The following is a 17,666-nucleotide window of genomic DNA, read 5'->3' as shown; positions in this document are numbered from 1 at the left end:
CATTCTGTTTGTGCGTCTTCTTAGACTTTTGTATCTCCTGCCCGAAGGAAGAAGTTGGAAGAGTAAGTAAGCCGGGTGGGAGGGGTCTTTGATTATGCTGCCCGCTTTCCCCAGGCAGCGGGAGGTGTAGATGGGGTCAATGGATGGGAGGCAGGCCTGTGTGATGGACTGAACTGTGTTCATGACTCTCTGAACTTTCTTGCGGTCATGGGCTGAGCAGTTGCCATATCAGGATGCAGCCAGACAGGATGCATTCTATGGTGCATCTGTAAAAGATGTTAAGAGTTAATGTGGACATGCTGAATTTCCTTAGTTTCCTGAGGAATGTTCCAAAACTCCTCCTCCCTGAGTTTGTGCCAACTCTACTCCCTGCCGACTAGGCCGTGAATCGCCAAGGTAAGTTATTTATAAAGGTAAGTTATTTATACTTACTGTTCCGGAGCTCCTCCTCCCTGGGTTCACACCAACTGTGATCCCTGCTGACTAGGGTGAATTGAAGGAGGTGGCCCAGTTCCAGGGAAATACGGCCGCGAGCATGGAGACCCATGTCGAGACAGGAGCAAGCCTCCAGGACTGGCAGCATCAGATGGTGGGGACGTTCGCTCTGGTCACACCCCTGACCCACGGTGTAGCCTGGGGGCCATTGGGAACCCCAAGGGAAGTGGAAGTGACTCCATGCCAGTGACTCCCACATAGGAGGTGCTGGAACATCACAGCACCTCGGACACTACCACCCCCTCCCACCCACCCCCCCCCCCCCCACCTCCTGTTCCTGGTGCATCCGTCTGGGGATCCACATATGAGTAGCATTATGGCCTATAATGCCAGAAAGATAGACACCAGTTAGACAGCACATAGGATAGCTGTGGAGCAAACCATTATAGAGATGTTCACTTGCTCATTGCAAAATAAAAACCAGTTCACAAAAGCTCCGACCTGCGTTGATGCACTTTCAGCAGGGTGTGAGGGATGGGCTGGGCTGGCTGCATAGTGGGTGCTGGAGGGGGTGCGGAGTGGGGGGGGGGGGGGTGGAGATGGGTGGATGGTGGAGGTGGTCACTGACTGAGGTCAGGCCCCGCACAATGCTTCGGTACCCCACCCCTTCCCCTCCCTCTTGCCCAATCACCCCCCTCCACACACACACATGCCGTCTCCAAATCCTCCACCCCAAGAGTTCAGTGGGGAGGTAGCATGGTAGCACAGTGGAGGGCAGCACGTTAGCAGAATGGTTGGACAGCACAGTGGTTAGCACAGTTGCTTCACAGCATCAGGGTCTCAGGTTCAATTCCCGGCTTGGGTCACTGTCTGTGCGGAGTCTGCACGTTCTCCCTATGTCTGCGTGGGTTTCGACCGGGTGCTCTGGTTTCCGACCGCAGTCCAAAGATATGCGGGTTAGGTGGATTGACAAAGGTGAAATGCCCTTAGTGTCCAAAAAGGTTAGGTGGGGTTACTATTTTACAGGATAGATGGAGGTGTGGGCTTAGGCGGGGTGCTCTTCCAAGGGCCGGTGCAGACTCGATGGGCTGAAGGCCTCCTTCTGCACTGTAAATTCTATGATTCTATGACCATGTGATGGAATGGCCAGCTCGTATGCAGGTATCACCCATGTAGATGGTGGAAAGTGCCACAGTGGACAGGAGTCAGGTGTTGTCAAATGACATGGAGAACCAGAGCTCTTCGCAGAATGGTTGTTCACCATCCTCCATCCCATGGGCCACACCGACTGTTAAGGTCCACTCACGACCCTCACTCACAGGTAGGAATCATTGATGGGGATGCAAAGGGAATGGTGTAGAATTGGTTGTTATGCGGGGGGGGGGGGGGTCGTCGGCTGGTGGGGTGGTTTAGGGGTGGGATGGGATGTTTGTGCTGTTGGCCAGGTAGCCTAGTCGGTGAACTGGGGATGATTAGTGTGCCCCATGCATGCTGCCACAGGGACACACATTGTGCAGCCTCCTGTGCTTGCCCAGGCTCCATGCCCTGTCCATACGGCCCCTTTTCTGTGCCCTCTGCATCAAACAAGGTCTGGCATCATCTTCCTCATCCAGCGCCTTGCCTCTGCTGCTGCACGATGTTATGGAGGATGCAGCAGGCCAGCATGATGTGGAAGATTCTCCTAGCACTATACTAGATGGCCCCTCCAGAGCAGAGCAGGTACCTGAACTGCATCTTCAGGGTGTCAAAGCACCACTCAATCATGTCCCTGGGGGTCACTGTACGGGCTTTGTTGTAACAGTTTTCTGTGTCGGTATATGGCCTCCAGAAAGACATCATCAGCCACGATTGCAACAGACAACCCCTGTCAGCCAAGGGCCAACCACTCTCCAGGGGGCGCACATCAAAGGTGTTAGGGAGCGTCGAGTTTGCCAGGATGAAGGTGTCATGCACACTGCCCAGGTATTGGGTGCAGATGTGCATGATGTGCAGCTCATAGCCACACACCAACTACATGCACATCGAGTGGAACCCTCTTTTGGTTTGTGAAGACTGGCCTGTCATGAATTGGTGCTCGTAGGAAGACATGCATTCCATCGATCATCCCCTTGACCATCCCGGTAGTGGCGGAAAACCCCACTGTTCGGACATCCTGGTAGACTCAGTCCACATTGAACTTGATATAAGGTGCTGACTGGCATATGGGGCCTCCGTGATGGCATGGGTGCACATGTGCACCGAGATCGGTGAGATTCTGGTCAGGTTCACTCAGTGCCTGAAAGAACATAAGAACATAAGAACTAGGAGCAGGAGTAGGCCATCTGGCCCCTCGAGCCTGCTCCGCCATTCAATGAGATCATGGCTGATCTTTTGTGGACTCAGCTCCACTTTCCGGCCCGAACACCATAACCCTTAATCCCTTTATTCTTCAAAAAACTATCTTTCTTTACCTTAAAAACATGAAATGAAGGAGCCTCAACTGCTTCACTGGGCAAGGAATTCCATAGATTCACAACCCTTTGGGTAAAGAAGTTCCTCCTAAACTCAGTCCTAAATCTACTTCCCCTTATTTTGAGGCTATGTCTCCTAGTTCTGCTTTCACCCGCCAATGGAAACAACCTGCCCGCATCTATCCTATCTATTCCCTTCATAATTTTTAATGTTTCTATAAGATCCCCCCTCACCCTTCTAAATTCCAACGAGTACAGTCCCAGTCTACTCAACCTCTCCTCATAATCCAACCCCTTCAGCTCTGGGATTAACCTAGTGAATCTCCTCTGCACACCCTCCAGTGCCAGTACGTCCTTTCTCAAGTAAGGAGACCAAAACTGAACACAATACTCCAGGTGTGGCCTCACTAACACCTTATACAATTGAAACATAACCTGCCTAGTTTTAAACTCCATCCCTCTAGCAATGAAGGACAAAATTCCATTTGCCTTCTTAATCACCTGTTGCACCTGTAAACCAACCTTCTGTGACTCATGCACTAGCACACCCAAGTCTCTCTGCACAGCAGCATGCTTTAATATTTTATTGTTTAAATAATAATCCCGTTTGCTGTTATTCCTACCAAAATGGATAACCTCACATTTGTCAACATTGTATTCCATCTGCCAGACCCTAGCCCATTCACTTAACCTATCCAAATCCCTCTGCAGACTTCCAGTATCCTCCGCACTTTTCGCTTTACCACTCATCTTAGTGTCATCTGCAAACTTGGACACATTGCCCTTGGTCCCCAACTCCAAATCATCTATGTAAATTGTGAACAATTGTGGGCCCAACACGGTTCCCTGAGGGACATCACTAGCTAATGATTGCCAACCAGAGAAACACCCATTAATCCCCACTCTTTGCTTTTTATTAATTAACCAATCCTCTATCCATGCTACTACTTTACCCTTAATGTCATGCATCTTTATCTTATTCAGCAACCTTTTGTGTGGCACCTTGTCAAAGGCTTTCTGGAAATCCAGATATACCACAGCCATTGGCTCCCCGTTATCTTCTGCACTGGTAATGTCCTCAAAAAATTCCACTAAATTAGTCAGGCATGACCTGCCATTTATGAACCCATGCTGCATCTGCCCAATGGGACAATTTCTATCCAGATGCCTATCATCATCTTCCTTGATGATAGATTCCAGCATCTTCCCTATGAAAGGATCCGATGGCAGAAACATTCAGGTTGACCATCACCATGACGGCCGCCGTGAGCAGGTGTCCTCCCCCATTTCCTCCGCTGTGCCAGGTGTGCCATGATCCGGCAGTTGTGTCACTTTGTCCCCCTGCTCAGCCGCAGTTTTCAACCAGTTCAGCAGGTCCTCGAATGACAGGTGCTGCTGATGCACACAAGGCCTCATGTGGCGACTCCTTCCCATCTCCTCCTCGGCCCGTTGATCTGCCAGCTCTCCATCCAGAATGGCCGCATCCTGTTCCTCTAGGGCACTGACCACTGCTGCAGGTTCCACTTGTGCAGATCCGCCTTGTACAGCCTCAGTGCATCCCCAAGGCTGCAGCAACTAGGATGAAGGCCACCATTTTAAGTCGGTCTCTGAAGACCATTGTCAGCCGGGTGTGAAAGGCAGACATGTTATCATGGTGCAACCCCCCATGCCCAACCAGGTCCACCGGGCGACACAGTGGCCCCGCCATGTCTCCCCTCCCCCATCCCCACCCCCAGTCATACCCCCTGGTACTCAGTCCTCCACACTGCACCCCTGGCCCTGTCGGTGTCTGACACCGTGGGGCCCTCTGGCAGCAGCATCCGTCCCTATCATACTGGTGGCTGGCATAAAAAAACAATGATGCCACCAGCCTCCCCAGCCCTCGCCAAAGCCCCCACTCATCCCACTGCCAGCAGCACGGCTCCCACCCGACTGTGGTGGCGCTGGACACAGTCAGCAGCCGCCACACCGAGTTCATGAAAACTAAGAGCCCTGGCATCGGGAACTCAGCCCATCCGGGCAGAGCATCGGGGGAGGATCTCCAAAGGGTGCGCGGTGCAATTATGCCATTTCAGAGGGGGCGGAAACTCAAAACCTGGCATCAAACTGCCGCTGTCCCCGATTTCGGCGTCGGAAGGGATTCTACACCCAATCGCCGATCACGAAAAACAGCATCGGGCAACGGAGTATCCCACCCAGGAAGCGTAGCCATCAGCATTGCTGCTGCTGGGTGCTGCTGGAAAAAGGGTGAAATGCAGAAGGCATCTTGGAGCAGTTCTCTTCATTGATTCATGGAACCGGCCGATTAAGTTACTTTTGCAGCCCCAAAAATATAACATCAAATATAACGTGAATTTTTGTGTCACTATTTATTCCATTACAGGGTAGGAATTATTGTAACATAGCTTGAAGTGAGCTTGTCCTGCAGTTTTAACCAAGGCACTAAATGCTTCAAACAAATTAGATAATTGTATCCAGAGACAGAGATATGACATTCCAGTGAGTTGGCAGTAATTGCAGTCAGATTGCCGGCAGTAATTCCTAGGCCTATGTGCACACGCACAAATCGAGCACAGAAATATGTCTGGAAGCATAAGAGTAATTTTAACTTTGTGTGATAGTGGGCAGCATTATGGTGCTGTGGTTAGCACTGTCTGTGTGCAGTTTGCACATTCTCCACCATTCTGTGTGGGTCTCACTCCCCACAACCCAACAATATGTGCTTGGTTGGTCAATTGGCCACACTAAATTGCCCTTTAATCAGGAAATAAATAATTGGGTATCTTAAAAAATAAAATTTTCACTTTGGGCGATGGAGTATGACGGGTACTATCCAAGTGGACTGCAATGAACACAGAATGACATACTAGTTAATATGTTTTTATTTGTCCAATAAATCAGTCTTGTTTATTATGGACCGGGGGGGGGGGGGGGGGGGGGGGGGGGGGGCATTTTCGAGCTGCATTTATTATGTTGCTGTGTAAACAGCAGTCCATTCTGCCCAAAAAGTCGTCAAAGTAAGCAGTCTTACAACATCAGATTAAAATCCAATAGGTTTGTTTCGATTCACTAGCTTTCAGAGCTATCCTACCAACTGTCCTGACTTGAGACAAATCACAGCTCATTGACCTGTGATTATACCCTCGCTCCAATCGCTCCGTCTAACATTAAATATTTATTTACCTCACTTTAAAATATTGTCTTGCATCATTGACTTTGTCTATATATGTGTTTCTGGAACCCACCTCTTCATTCACCTGAGGAAGGAGATGTGTTCCGAAAGCTATTGATTCAAAACAAACCTGTTGGACTTTAACCTGGTGTTGTAAGATTCTTACTGTGCCCACCCCAGTCCAACGCCGGCATCTCCACATCAAAAAGTCGTCAACATTGTCTTTAAGATTTGGGAAAGGAAGATTTGTTTTCAATTTCAAGGCTAAAAGTTGAATTACGTAAATGATTTAACCATCTTTTCACATTACGGGACATGGGAAGTTTCTCCCTCAAATGTCAGGAAATCAGAATTAAATAATCATGCATCATCATTTAAACATCAGTTATTTTAGCCCCTTGAGGCAGTAGTACAGTAGTCAGATTTCAAACCCACTGCAGCAGACTCTCCGCGAAGTACTCCACTTGATCTTCGAAGTCTGAGACGCGTCCCCATATCACGCGGAGCCTAAACCATGAGATAAGATCAAATGCTTAAATGTGGAAGAGACAAATGCAGAGTTGAAATAAAGTTTCACAAATTATTTTGAGTATAATATGTTTCATAATTATAGGTTACATTTTAAATCCATACAGTAGTCTCGATGTTGCCTGTAATATACAGCAGACAAATTATATTAAGATATAATCATAATATAATTGTGGGCAGCACGGTAGCACAGGGATTAGCATAGTTGCTTCACAGCTCCAGGGTCCCAGGTTAGATTCCCAGCTTGGGTCACTGTCTGTGCGGAGTCTGCACGTTCTCCCCGTGTCTGCGTGGGTTTCCTCCGGGTGCTCCGGTTTCCTCCCACAGTCCAAAAATGTACAGGTTAGGTAGATTGGCTAAATTGCTAAATTGCCCTTAGTGTCCAAAAAATGTTAAGTGGGGGTTACTGGCTTACGGGGATAGGGTAGATACGTGGGCTGCAGACTTGATGGGCCGAATGGCCTCCTTCTGATCTGTAAATTCTATGATCCATATTCTTGAGCATAATAAATCAATCGCTCCTATAGGATTTGAGCTAATGACTGTAGAACGGTTTCCAAAAGCGAAAACGTGCCAGCAAAATGGGCGCCAACAAGTTTTTTTAATCGATTTTTTTTACAGTTCATTTTCAATCACTTTACTCATTAGGTTCTTCTTTGTATTTTTCTCGGGAGTTATCGTGATGATGTAACATTTCGGGGCATAAATGCAAAGCAGCAACCCGTAGCTCGAGGCCAGAATCGCAAACACTTCCACCGCCACGGTGTATTTCCCAGGGGAACTCACAGAAGCCGGAATGAAAGTTACCCAAACCGCACAAAAGATCAGCATGCTGAATGTTAGACATTTAGCCTCGTTGAAATTACTGGGCAGCTTCCGGGCCAGAAATGCCAAGACAAAACACAAACACGATAACAGAGCGATATAACCTGATGCAGCATAGAAGGCGGTAGAGGAACCAGCATCGCATTCTAAAATAATAACTTCCCTGTAATGACTTGTGTTCCTCCTGGGGAATGGGGGCGCGATGATCAACCACAGGGCACATATTAAACCCTGAACAAATGTGAGGGAGAAAACACTTAGACGCTGCTGTTTTTGACCAAACCATTTCATCCTGTTGCTGCTGGGGTGCGTGGCCTTAAACGCCATCAGAACCAGGATGGTTTTCACTAAAACGCAGGAAATGCAAAGGACAAATGTAACACCGAACGCTGTGTGGCGCAGCATACAGGACCAATCAGATGGTTTGCCGATGAATGTAACTGAGCACAAAAAGCAGCACATTAAAGCTAAAAGAAGGAGGAAGCTCAGTTCGGAATTGTTGGCTTTGACCAGAGGGGTCTCACGATATCTGAAGAAAATGACAGCAATATTTATCGCCATGCACACGCCAATCAATGCCAACGTCACCAATACAATCCCCAGAATTTCGGTAAAAGCCAGGTATTCTATTTTCTTTGGTATGCATTCATCCTTCCCATCATTGGGCCAGTGCAGGAAAGGACATTTGATGCAGTCTGCGGAGTCTACAAGGAAACGAAACGTTTATTAAACTAAGACGTGCATGTGTTGACATCTCTGAAGACATCTCGGAAAACGCACATTAAAATAGTTCCTGTATTTCGACTGACCTGTTATGTTACTTATCTCCCCATCCGCACAGGCGGTGCAGTCAAAACAACAAACAGGCTGTCCTTTCCTCGCCATTTTCCTGGTTCCTGGGGAACAGCTTTCGGAGCACACTGCAGGGGGAATCTTCCAGGAAGGAAACAATAGATTATCTATCCTGTGATACTGATAGGTTTGTGTGATTGCATTCTTAAAATCTAGGTCCTCATCAAAGATGAGCGTGAGGTCCGGTGTAATGCCTGGACCTGGTATGTCTCTCTTGTGAGGACCATGAATTGGATTCAATTTGAATTGGTTTTTGGAGCAGACAAGGAACTGGATTAGGGATTTGCCCCTGTCCACATCTGAGCTCTGGCTTTTTAACTCTGATAAAGTAATAAAACAAATATTGTAACTTTACCAAGGTGATGACTAAACACAGCTCGGGGAATATGAGTTGCGGGGACGATGCAGAGAGGTTCTCTTCCATTATTGTCAGAGGATTTGAGTACAGGAGTAAAAAAAAGTTTCGCTGCAATTGTGCAGACCTTGGTGAGACCAAACCTAGTTTATTCATAGAATCACCAAATCCCAACAGTGCAGAAAGAGGCCATTCGGCCAGTCGAGTCCACAATGACGCTCCGAAAGGTGCACCCTACCGAGGCCCACTCACCCGCCCTATCCCCATAACCGCACCATGCCTGCACAAGTTTAGACATTAAGGTGCAATTTAGCATGGCCAATCCACCTAATCTGCAAATCTTTGGACACTAAGGAACAATTTCCATGGCCAATCCACCTAACCTGCACATTTTTGGACTGTGGGAGGAAACCAGAGCACCCGGAGGAAACAGACACAGACACGGGGAGGATGTGCAATCTGCACACAGACAGAGCTGGGATTGAATCTGGGTCCCTGGTGCTGTGGGGAAGCAGTGATAATCACTGTGCCACATTGCCGCATCTCAGTGCATTGTTGTACACTTCAGCCTCTTTCCCTCAGGAAGGATGTACTTGCCATAGAGGGAGTACTGTGATGGTTTGCCAAACTGATTCCTTGGAAGGAGGGATTGCCTTTTGAAGAGAGATTGAAGAGGCCGTGCCTCTATTCTCTGTCTGGTGCTTAGAAAAACGAGAGATGATCTCATTCAAGCATAAGAAATTGTTCCAGGGCTCAACAGGGTGGCTGCAGGAAGATTATTTCCCTGGTTGGGGTGTCTTGAACCGGGGGTCACAGTCTAGGAATGAGAGGCAGACCATTTAGGACTCGGGAGGAATTTCTGCACTCGAAATTCAAGATCGTGGTGAATCCTTGGAATTATATGGGGCTGGTTTAGCTCACTGGGCTAAATCGCTGGCTTTTAAAGCAAACCAAGGCAGGCCAGCAGCTTGGTTCGATTCCCGTACAAGCCTCCCCGGACAGGCGCCGGAATGTGGCGACTAGGGGCTTTTCACAGTAACTTCATTGAAGCCTACTCGTGACAATAAGCAATTTTCATTTCTTTTCATTTTTCATCTACACTAGATGGTTGGGGAGATTCAGTCATTCAGTATGTTCAAGATTGTGATTGATAGTTTTAGATATTAAAGACACAAAGGAATAAGGAATTGGTGCAGGAATATGTTGTTTAGGTAGAAGGTAAGCCATGACTTAGTTGAATGGCAGAATGGGCTCGAGGGGCCGAATAGCCTATCTTGCTCCTATTTCCTGTGTTCTTATGTTCCAAAGATTAAAATTCAGATCGCGTTAAAAGACGTTCAGGTACTGTGTTTTACTGCCAATGTGTGGATTGAATTGAGTAAAATAGAAATAGATTTATGGCAGAAATGTAGCTGAAAATCAGATGGATTATTCCGCGTTTTCGACTGTTGTCTAAAATAAGCAATGTAAAGGGATTGAGAATGTTTAAAATATGTACAAGCTCTCCCAGTTCTGCACAATGTGAAACAGATTGCAGATTTGCCCCACAAAGATTGCGAAAGGAGTTCCTTTTCTCTAGGTCTGCTGAATATGCACCAAAACTACCTAGAATACCTAAATGAGAGCAAACAGACATACAAAAATTACTGACAAGTATCTCATGTAGCTGCCTTGGAAATGTTTTCTCAGATTACTTGGGCGACAGTTTTGGTGTAGTTTGCAGGACGCGGAACAAAGAAGCTGACCCACGTGCAACATCCCGAGAGCGCAGCGTTGTCAGTGATCTACCCCGATTGTGTTAAACATTAATAGGGCCCTGGAAAGCACCCAGGATCAGAGGGACCTTGGTGTGCATGTTCACTGGTTCCTTCAGATAGCAGAGCAGGTGGATAGAGTGGTCAAGGCAGCATATGGTATACTTGCCTTTATTAGGCGAGGCAGAGTTTAAGAGCCGGAAGGTTATGCTGGAACTGTATAAAACATTGGTGAGGCCACAGATGGAATATTGTGTGCAGTTCTGGAATCCACATTCTAGGAGGGATGTGATAGCACTGGAAAGGGCGCAGAGGAATTTACCTGGATGTTGAAAGATTGGATAGACTTGGATTGTTTTCCTTGGAGCAGAGGAGACTGGGGGGGGGGGGGGGGGGGGGGGGTCATGACTGAGTTTACAGAAATGATGAACAAACCTTTCCCCTTGGTGGAGTGGTCAATGACCAGGGGCATAGATTTAAGGGACTGGGCTGGAGGGTTAGAGGGGATGTGAGGACACATATTATTTTACCCAGAGGGTGGTGGGCGTTTGGAATTCGCTGCCTGAAAGGGTGGTGGAGGCAGAGACCCTCATAACATTTTAGGAGTATTTAAATGTACACTTGCGATCCACAGGTAAATAAGGATTTGGGCCAAGTCCTGGAAAATGGGATTCAAATAGAAGGCGGTTGTTTTTGACCGGCTCATATGCGATGGGCCGAATGGCCTTTTCTGTGCTGTATGATTCTATGACTCTGTTAACTGTGAAGTATTATAGTGGGGATTTTAGGAAACTTTGTATTACTTTGAACTAGTTGGCAGATTTTGGATGAATGAATTGTATGTTTTCATGTCTGAACGAAGGGGGGTTATTGTCACAAGTGCAACAGCTTCTTCCCCACTGTTACTGCACTCCTCAATGACTCTCCCTCGGACTGATCTGTTCCCTGTAAGAACACTATTCACGATGCCCTATGCTGCTCGTGCTCATGTATTTGCTTTGATTGGCCCCTCGATCTGCATTGTAACCAATCACTGTTTGTCGATGTACCATTTGTCAATGTTCTCTGTTGATTATTCTTTTGTCTACTATGTAGACTATGTGCGTTCCCTCAGCCACAGAAAAATACTTTTCACTGTACTTTGGTACGTGACAATAAACCAAATCAAATCTAATCAAGAAAAGGAAATAGGATGGACTATAGTTGACAACCATAAGCATGTTGCTCCCATTACTTAAGCCAATGGGTGTTTACCAAATAGCTGCAGTGATGTCAGTGTATGGGTGGAGCTGAGCTGTGACTCCCTTTGAGCAAAACCCTGGTGTGTGCCTGTGTGTTTTAGTTTCGTTTTCAGAGTGGAGAGCTGCAGTGAAAGCATGTAGATATGTATGGATATCTCTACAAGCTAAAGAATGTTAATTTGGGTGATTTCAAAGTAATACCTGTTTCTGTGGAGAATTTAAATCTGCTGTCTTTCTGTAAAAAGGGTCTTCTGGTCTTATGGATGTTGTTAGGAAAGTTACGAAGGGTTACGTATAGAATATTGTGGATTATTGGTGTTGATAGATGTTAAGATGTTTACTGTGGGTTTATAAAGTGTTAACTGGATTCATAAATAAACATGGTTTTGTTTCAAAAGTGCTTTAGCTCTCTGTTGCATCATGCCTGTAAAGTAGGCCATGGTGCTCCCCATAACCACAATCTATCAAACGTCATGGGTCAGGTGAACTCCATGATATACTTTGGAGTTTTCTAAACTCTGGCCCATAACAAAAGACAGGGAGAGGCCATTCAACCATCGCCTAGTGTAGCTCTTTCGAAGAGCAGTTCAATTCATCTCATTCTCCCACAAATTTCCATAAACGTCTATGTTGTTCCTCCGTTATATGCTTTTTCGATTCCCTTTTGAAAGCCATGTTTTATCTGTATCCTCCACTCTATTAGAAAATTAACTTCAAATTTTAAGTACCCGGTGTTCAAAAAAAAGTTTTCCTCGTGTCTCTTCTAATACTTTGGCCAATGTCCAGCAGGAACTGTCTCCACTCAGTGACTCTACCCCAACCCATCATTATTATGAACGTTTCTATTAAGTTTCCTCTTAAAAAATCCTAGCTTTCCTCTCTGTCCACATAATTCCTCATCAAGCATTCCAGAAAATCTCTTCCAGGAATACAGCTCTCCAGGCTGAATACTGATGGGATTGGGTGGAAAGATAGTTTCACATGCTGTCAGACGTTACTCTCCATTCGCTTCACACTTTGAACAAGACCATTGGGCTATCACCGGGTGTTTCCTATTGTCTGTGCTGCAACTAATGTCTCTAAAAGCAGGTTCGCTGGTCACTTTATTATTTGTATGAACCTGCAGTGCGCAAAATATTTATATTCCTCTAGCTACTACTGTTCAAAAACAATTATTTGGGCAGCACAGTAGCACAGTGGTTAGTACTGTTGTTTCACAGCTCCAGGGTCCCAGGTTCTATTCCCGGCTTGGGTCACAGTCTGTGCGGAGTCTGCACGTTCTCCCCGTGTCTGCGTGGGTTTCCTCCGGGTGCTCCGGTTCCCTCCCACAAGTCAAGAAAGACGTGCTGTTAGGTGAATTGAACATTCTGAATTCTCCCTCTGTGAACCTGAACAGGCGTAGGAATGTGGCGACTAGGGGATTTTCACAGTAACTTCATTGCAGTGTCAATGTAAACCTACTTGTGACAATAAAGATTATTATTTCGCTGGCTCAGAGCTTTAGGATGGCATGAGGAGATGGACTAATTGTTTTTGTCTATTTTGGTTGAACTGCAAGATTCCTGCATTCTCCCCGAGTTTGTTCCCATTAGTGTGCTGTCACCATCAGGTGCGAATACTGACCCTGGGCCTCCGGCTTCTGCACTCCACAGCCAATTACAATGGAGGAGATCCGAGCAGAACAAAGCACACTTCTTTAGAATACGTCGTTAATCATGCCTTGCGAATCAGACTAATTAAATCCGTTCAGTCCAAACCTCCAACATAAAATAAAAGCAGATTCATCTTAAATGTCACGATCGGTAATATTTCTCGCGAGTGTCTACTTTTCATCAAGCAATGCTAAGAAGAATTATTATTATATGAAATCATCAACATTGCCTTGACAACCAATGTTGCAATGGAAAGACCAATCCGGTGCCTACGCACTGACGTACGTTCAAGTGACGCTCAACCCAATTGTTTAAATCCACTTAATTTCCAGTAGAAAATAACTGGTGATAGGGTCGTGTCGGGGCGATATTGAGGAACACAATGATTCGACATTAACAACTATAACATGTAGTCAGATTAAAGCCATTTTGAATTGACAGACAAACCTCGCGGCCACCACCACTCCAGATAACGTGCTTCGGGTTCAAAACCAGTTCTTTCCCCGGAGGTGCAGACCCATTGTACTGTCCAACTATCTTAAGTTCAATGCCGCCCTTTGCATTCTTTTGCCAGTTCACAAGGTCGTACCCGGCTGTTGGATTGCCATTGTCGTCAAAATACACCTTCTCGCCTGTTGTCGTTGTGAAATGCACCGAGTCCATGTAATGTAGAAGCTTGAGAGAACAACCGGACAGATTTTGTTAGGGGCTTTACATTTGTAACCCGGGTCATTTACACTTTAGGATGATACCGTTCCAGCAATCTTTCCAAAAATACAAGGTGGTTATGCTGAATTAAACAAGACACTAGTTAGACATCAGCTAGAATAACGCGTACAGTTCTGGGTGCCACACTATAGGAAGGATGGGAACACATTGGAGAGAGTGGGGAAGATGGGGGCTGGTTTAATATCGGGGCTGGTTTAGCACAGTGGGCTAAAAAACTGGCCTGTAATGCAGAACAAGGCCAACAAGGTTCAATTACCGTACCGGTCTCCCCCAAGAGGTGCCAGAATGTGGCCACTTGGGGCCTTTCACAGTAAATTCATTGGAGCCTACTTGTGACAATAAGCGATTATTATTATCAAGATGTACACAAGAATGGTTCCCTGGGATGAGAAACTTCAGTTGTGAGGATAGATTGGGGAGGTTTCGAATGGTTTTCCTTGGAGAGGAGAATGTGAGGGAGAGATTTGATATAGCTGTTCAAAATCATGCTGGACAGACCAGACAGGGAGAAACGGTTCCCGCTCTAAAATGGTAGAGATCCACGGGCACACAGTTAAAGAGATTCGGAAAAGAAGGAAATGTATGTGAGAAAAACAACGTTCTCAATGAGTGGGTGGGGTGTGGAATGCTGTGCCTGAGAGTGTGGTGGGAGCAGGTTGAACCGAGGCATTCAGGGAGGCATTTGGCCATTGCTTGAATAGAAACAGTATTCAGGAAGGGGCAAAGGCAGTGGAATGACACAAAATCATGTTGCTCCTTTGGAGAGCCGGTGCGGACACCATGGGCCAAATGGCCTCGTCCTGCGCCGTAACAACTGTGCGATACCGGAACCTTTCTATTCCTTTTCTCCTTGAACGCCTTATTTTGCTATTGACATTTTGCTGGGGTAATTACCTCCTCCAAAAGCAACCCCGAAATAAAACTAGAAATGGTGGGAATACTCTGGTGCAATCTGTGCAGAGAGAGTCAGGGTTAATTTTTCAGATATGCGCACATTCAGCAGAGCAACGTACAAATATATCCCTTACCTGCCACGACTCGAAGTTCGAAAAGTGGGCGCATGTGTTACTTTGGAAAGGTCCTTTGTGATTCTCACATGAAAACATTCTGTGAAGTGCGTGTGCGAACGTGTAGACGGCTTTATAGACATTGTTGGAGCTCCCGTCCAGAGTTGGGTCGGTGTACACGTCGTGCATTTCAAACAAAGTTTCATTTCCGGTGCATGGAGGGTGTGGTGAAGAAGAAGCCATTCGCCTCCCATTGCCATCCAACGTCAGGGAGCATCTGAAGGTGTTTTCCCAAAATTCTGTGACGAAACTATCACCAGGAAACATAGAAGGGTGGATCCTGAGCAGGAAGTCCCGCAGTCCCGGGACCTCTACCGCACGCACATTAGTCCCGATTGCCCCGGTCAGGAACCTGGAGCTTTTCTCTGGAGCTAGTACATCTGCTGTTATCCAAGCTTCGCTTCCTATCCACTGTACGCCAGTCAGATCTTGCCTCAAGACCTCGTCAAATAAAACGCGCATATCTCCCGGAGAAGCAAAAGCCACCACGACTTTGGTGGAAGAAGCTTTTATCACTTGCACGATTTTCGAGATCTTTTCCACAGAGTCGGTTCTGTAAAACGATTCGGAGAAAGCAATGCAAATGCCGAAATTCAGGGCAGCTTCTGTAAACTCCTTCATTCCCGAGTTGCCGTAGTCATTGTTGCTGCGAATGGCCCCAATCCATGTCCACCCAAACCTCTGAACAAGTAAGGCCAAAGCTCTGGATTGATGATAGTCACTTGGTATTGTTCTATAGAATGTCGGATATTCCTTCCTGTTACTGAGGCAGAGGCACGTGGAAAAGTAACTAACCTGAAATCAAACAAACATGACAACAAATGAAGCAGATCATTGACACGCGCCTTGAATTCGCAGCTTTCACGCTTTCAAACATTCGAAAATAAATTGCGAAGATGTGCCCATATTCTGTAAGATTGGTACCTATGGGTAATCCCTGATTCCTTTTTGTCATTTGTTTATGTTAACATGCGGGCTGATGTTTGGGGGTTGGTGGGAGGATGGGATCGTTGTTATTGTTATGAGGTTTGACATATTTGTGGTTCATTATTGTTTGTTGTTGGTGGATGTAAATTCGGGAGAAAAATGTGAAAAAGGAGAATAAATATTTTTTTTAAGATTAATGCCATGATTAATGGCCCCTGGACAATCAGCAATTATTCCGAGATTTGGTGATAAATAAAAACAACTGCAGTCAATTCGTTACCTTGAAGAAGTGACTGGAAGAAGGGGGAGGGGGGAGAACAAAAGAGGAACTTGCATTTCTAGACATAGAATCCCTTCCGTGCAGAAGGAAGCCATTCGGCCCATCTGGTCTGCACCGACCCTCTGAAAGAGTGGCGTACCTAGGGGTACTCCCCCCCCCCCCCCCAATCCCATAACCCCACCTGCACATCAACGGGCAACTTGTGTCATGGCCAATCCCCTAACCTGCACATCTTTGGACTGTGGGAGGAAACCGGAGCACCCCGAGGAAACCCACGCAGACACGGGGAGAAAGTGCAAACTCCTCACAGACAGTTACCCGAGGGCTGAATTGAACTATGAGGCAGCAATGCTAACCATTGTGCCACCTTGCCGCACTTTACACTACAACCGGTTCAGTGTTTTTGAATTGCTGTCACTTTTTAACATGAACTATGTGAGAACCAGTTTAAAATCTCAGACAGCAACTTGATATTGAGCAGAGAATTTAGTTTATTTGCTGATGTCGATTGAATTATCAAATTGGCCAGACAGCCAACTTTCCTGTCCTTCTGCCAACCCTGTCACAGTATTCATTGGATCCACCTCACACATTTAATCTCAAGAGTGGCAAAAATGATCCAAATATCCAAGATGTCTCCAACACTGCATGAACTGTCAGTCTAGATTTTGTGTCCAAGCTTCTGAAGTTGCAATTGAAAGCTCAAATTTCCAATTCAGGAGACAATTCTATCAGTCAATCAGACTGTCGCCTAAATGTCCACTTTATATATATCTAGCAATGTGTTATTTTATTCAGCTATATGATAGCGGCTGAGTAATTTTTTCTGAATCTCACCATCGGTATTTTGAAAGGACTAATTGTCCTTGCCACTGCGATCGACTCCGAGGATCCATCGCCACCAACAATGCCTGGGATATTAAGTGACCTGTTGCAGATGTGACCCGCAAACCTTTCTTCCTGTCCATTAACCAGAGCCAGAGCGATTTCTGTTGCAATTTTGGGGGACGCGCAGATATCATGAATCCTGTAGCCCAATGTAATATTCGGAAGGAGCATCTTGTTCTTGTTTATTTCCTCTATTGCAAAAATCATGGTCTGCACAAGGCGAAAAGCGCTTGAATCAAAACTGCGGAATGAATATGGTTTAGTCATGACAGAGGTTAGTTCAGTTATGTTTGCAAGTAGTTTTAACTTCTTGCACGATTAGCAACCGAAATAAATTAAGACACGCAGCCTTCTTTTACAATCACTTGGCTGGTAACGGTCACGCAATAGCAAACCATTAAGTTGCCAGGTCGTGTAATTATCTTTCATTTTACTCATTAAGTAAAACAATTCTCACAAAACATATACATTCGGGATGTTTTAAATAATTAACACAAGTCAAATTAAGTTT

At 46.1% G+C, this 17,666-nt stretch overlaps 1 protein-coding gene across 1 annotated transcript; it reads right to left on the bottom strand.

Moving 5' to 3' along the window:
* Positions 1-7,200: 7,200 nt before the first annotated feature.
* Positions 7,201-17,389, bottom strand: LOC119975663 (extracellular calcium-sensing receptor-like). Its single transcript, XM_038815444.1, has 5 exons — positions 17,105-17,389; positions 15,022-15,855; positions 13,712-13,939; positions 8,220-8,343; positions 7,201-8,114 (listed from the first exon to the last, which is right to left on the bottom strand). Exons 1-5 carry the CDS (start codon positions 17,360-17,362, stop codon positions 7,201-7,203), a joined length of 2,358 nt encoding a protein of 785 aa, XP_038671372.1. The 5' UTR covers positions 17,363-17,389.
* Positions 17,390-17,666: the final 277 nt, after the last annotated feature.

Source organism: Scyliorhinus canicula, chromosome 13 (assembly GCF_902713615.1).
Source record: "Scyliorhinus canicula chromosome 13, sScyCan1.1, whole genome shotgun sequence".
In the NCBI taxonomy this organism is placed as follows: domain Eukaryota; kingdom Metazoa; phylum Chordata; class Chondrichthyes; order Carcharhiniformes; family Scyliorhinidae; genus Scyliorhinus; species Scyliorhinus canicula.
The sequence above is the reverse complement of the archived record's forward strand: the minus strand, read 5'-3'. Positions and strand labels throughout refer to the sequence as shown.

Excerpts from the sequence above, each read along its gene's own strand:
- LOC119975663 (XM_038815444.1), bottom strand. The coding sequence starts at position 17,362 with ATGATTTTTGCAATAGAGGAAATAAACAAGAACAAGATGCTCCTTCCG. Across the intron at positions 8,344-13,711 it reads GGAGTGGTGGTGGCCGCGAG|ATTCCCCCTGCAGTGTGCTC; the intron begins GTTTGTCTGTCA and ends CCTTCCTGGAAG. Across the intron at positions 8,115-8,219 it reads GGAGATAAGTAACATAACAG|ACTCCGCAGACTGCATCAAA; the intron begins GTCAGTCGAAAT and ends GTTTCCTTGTAG.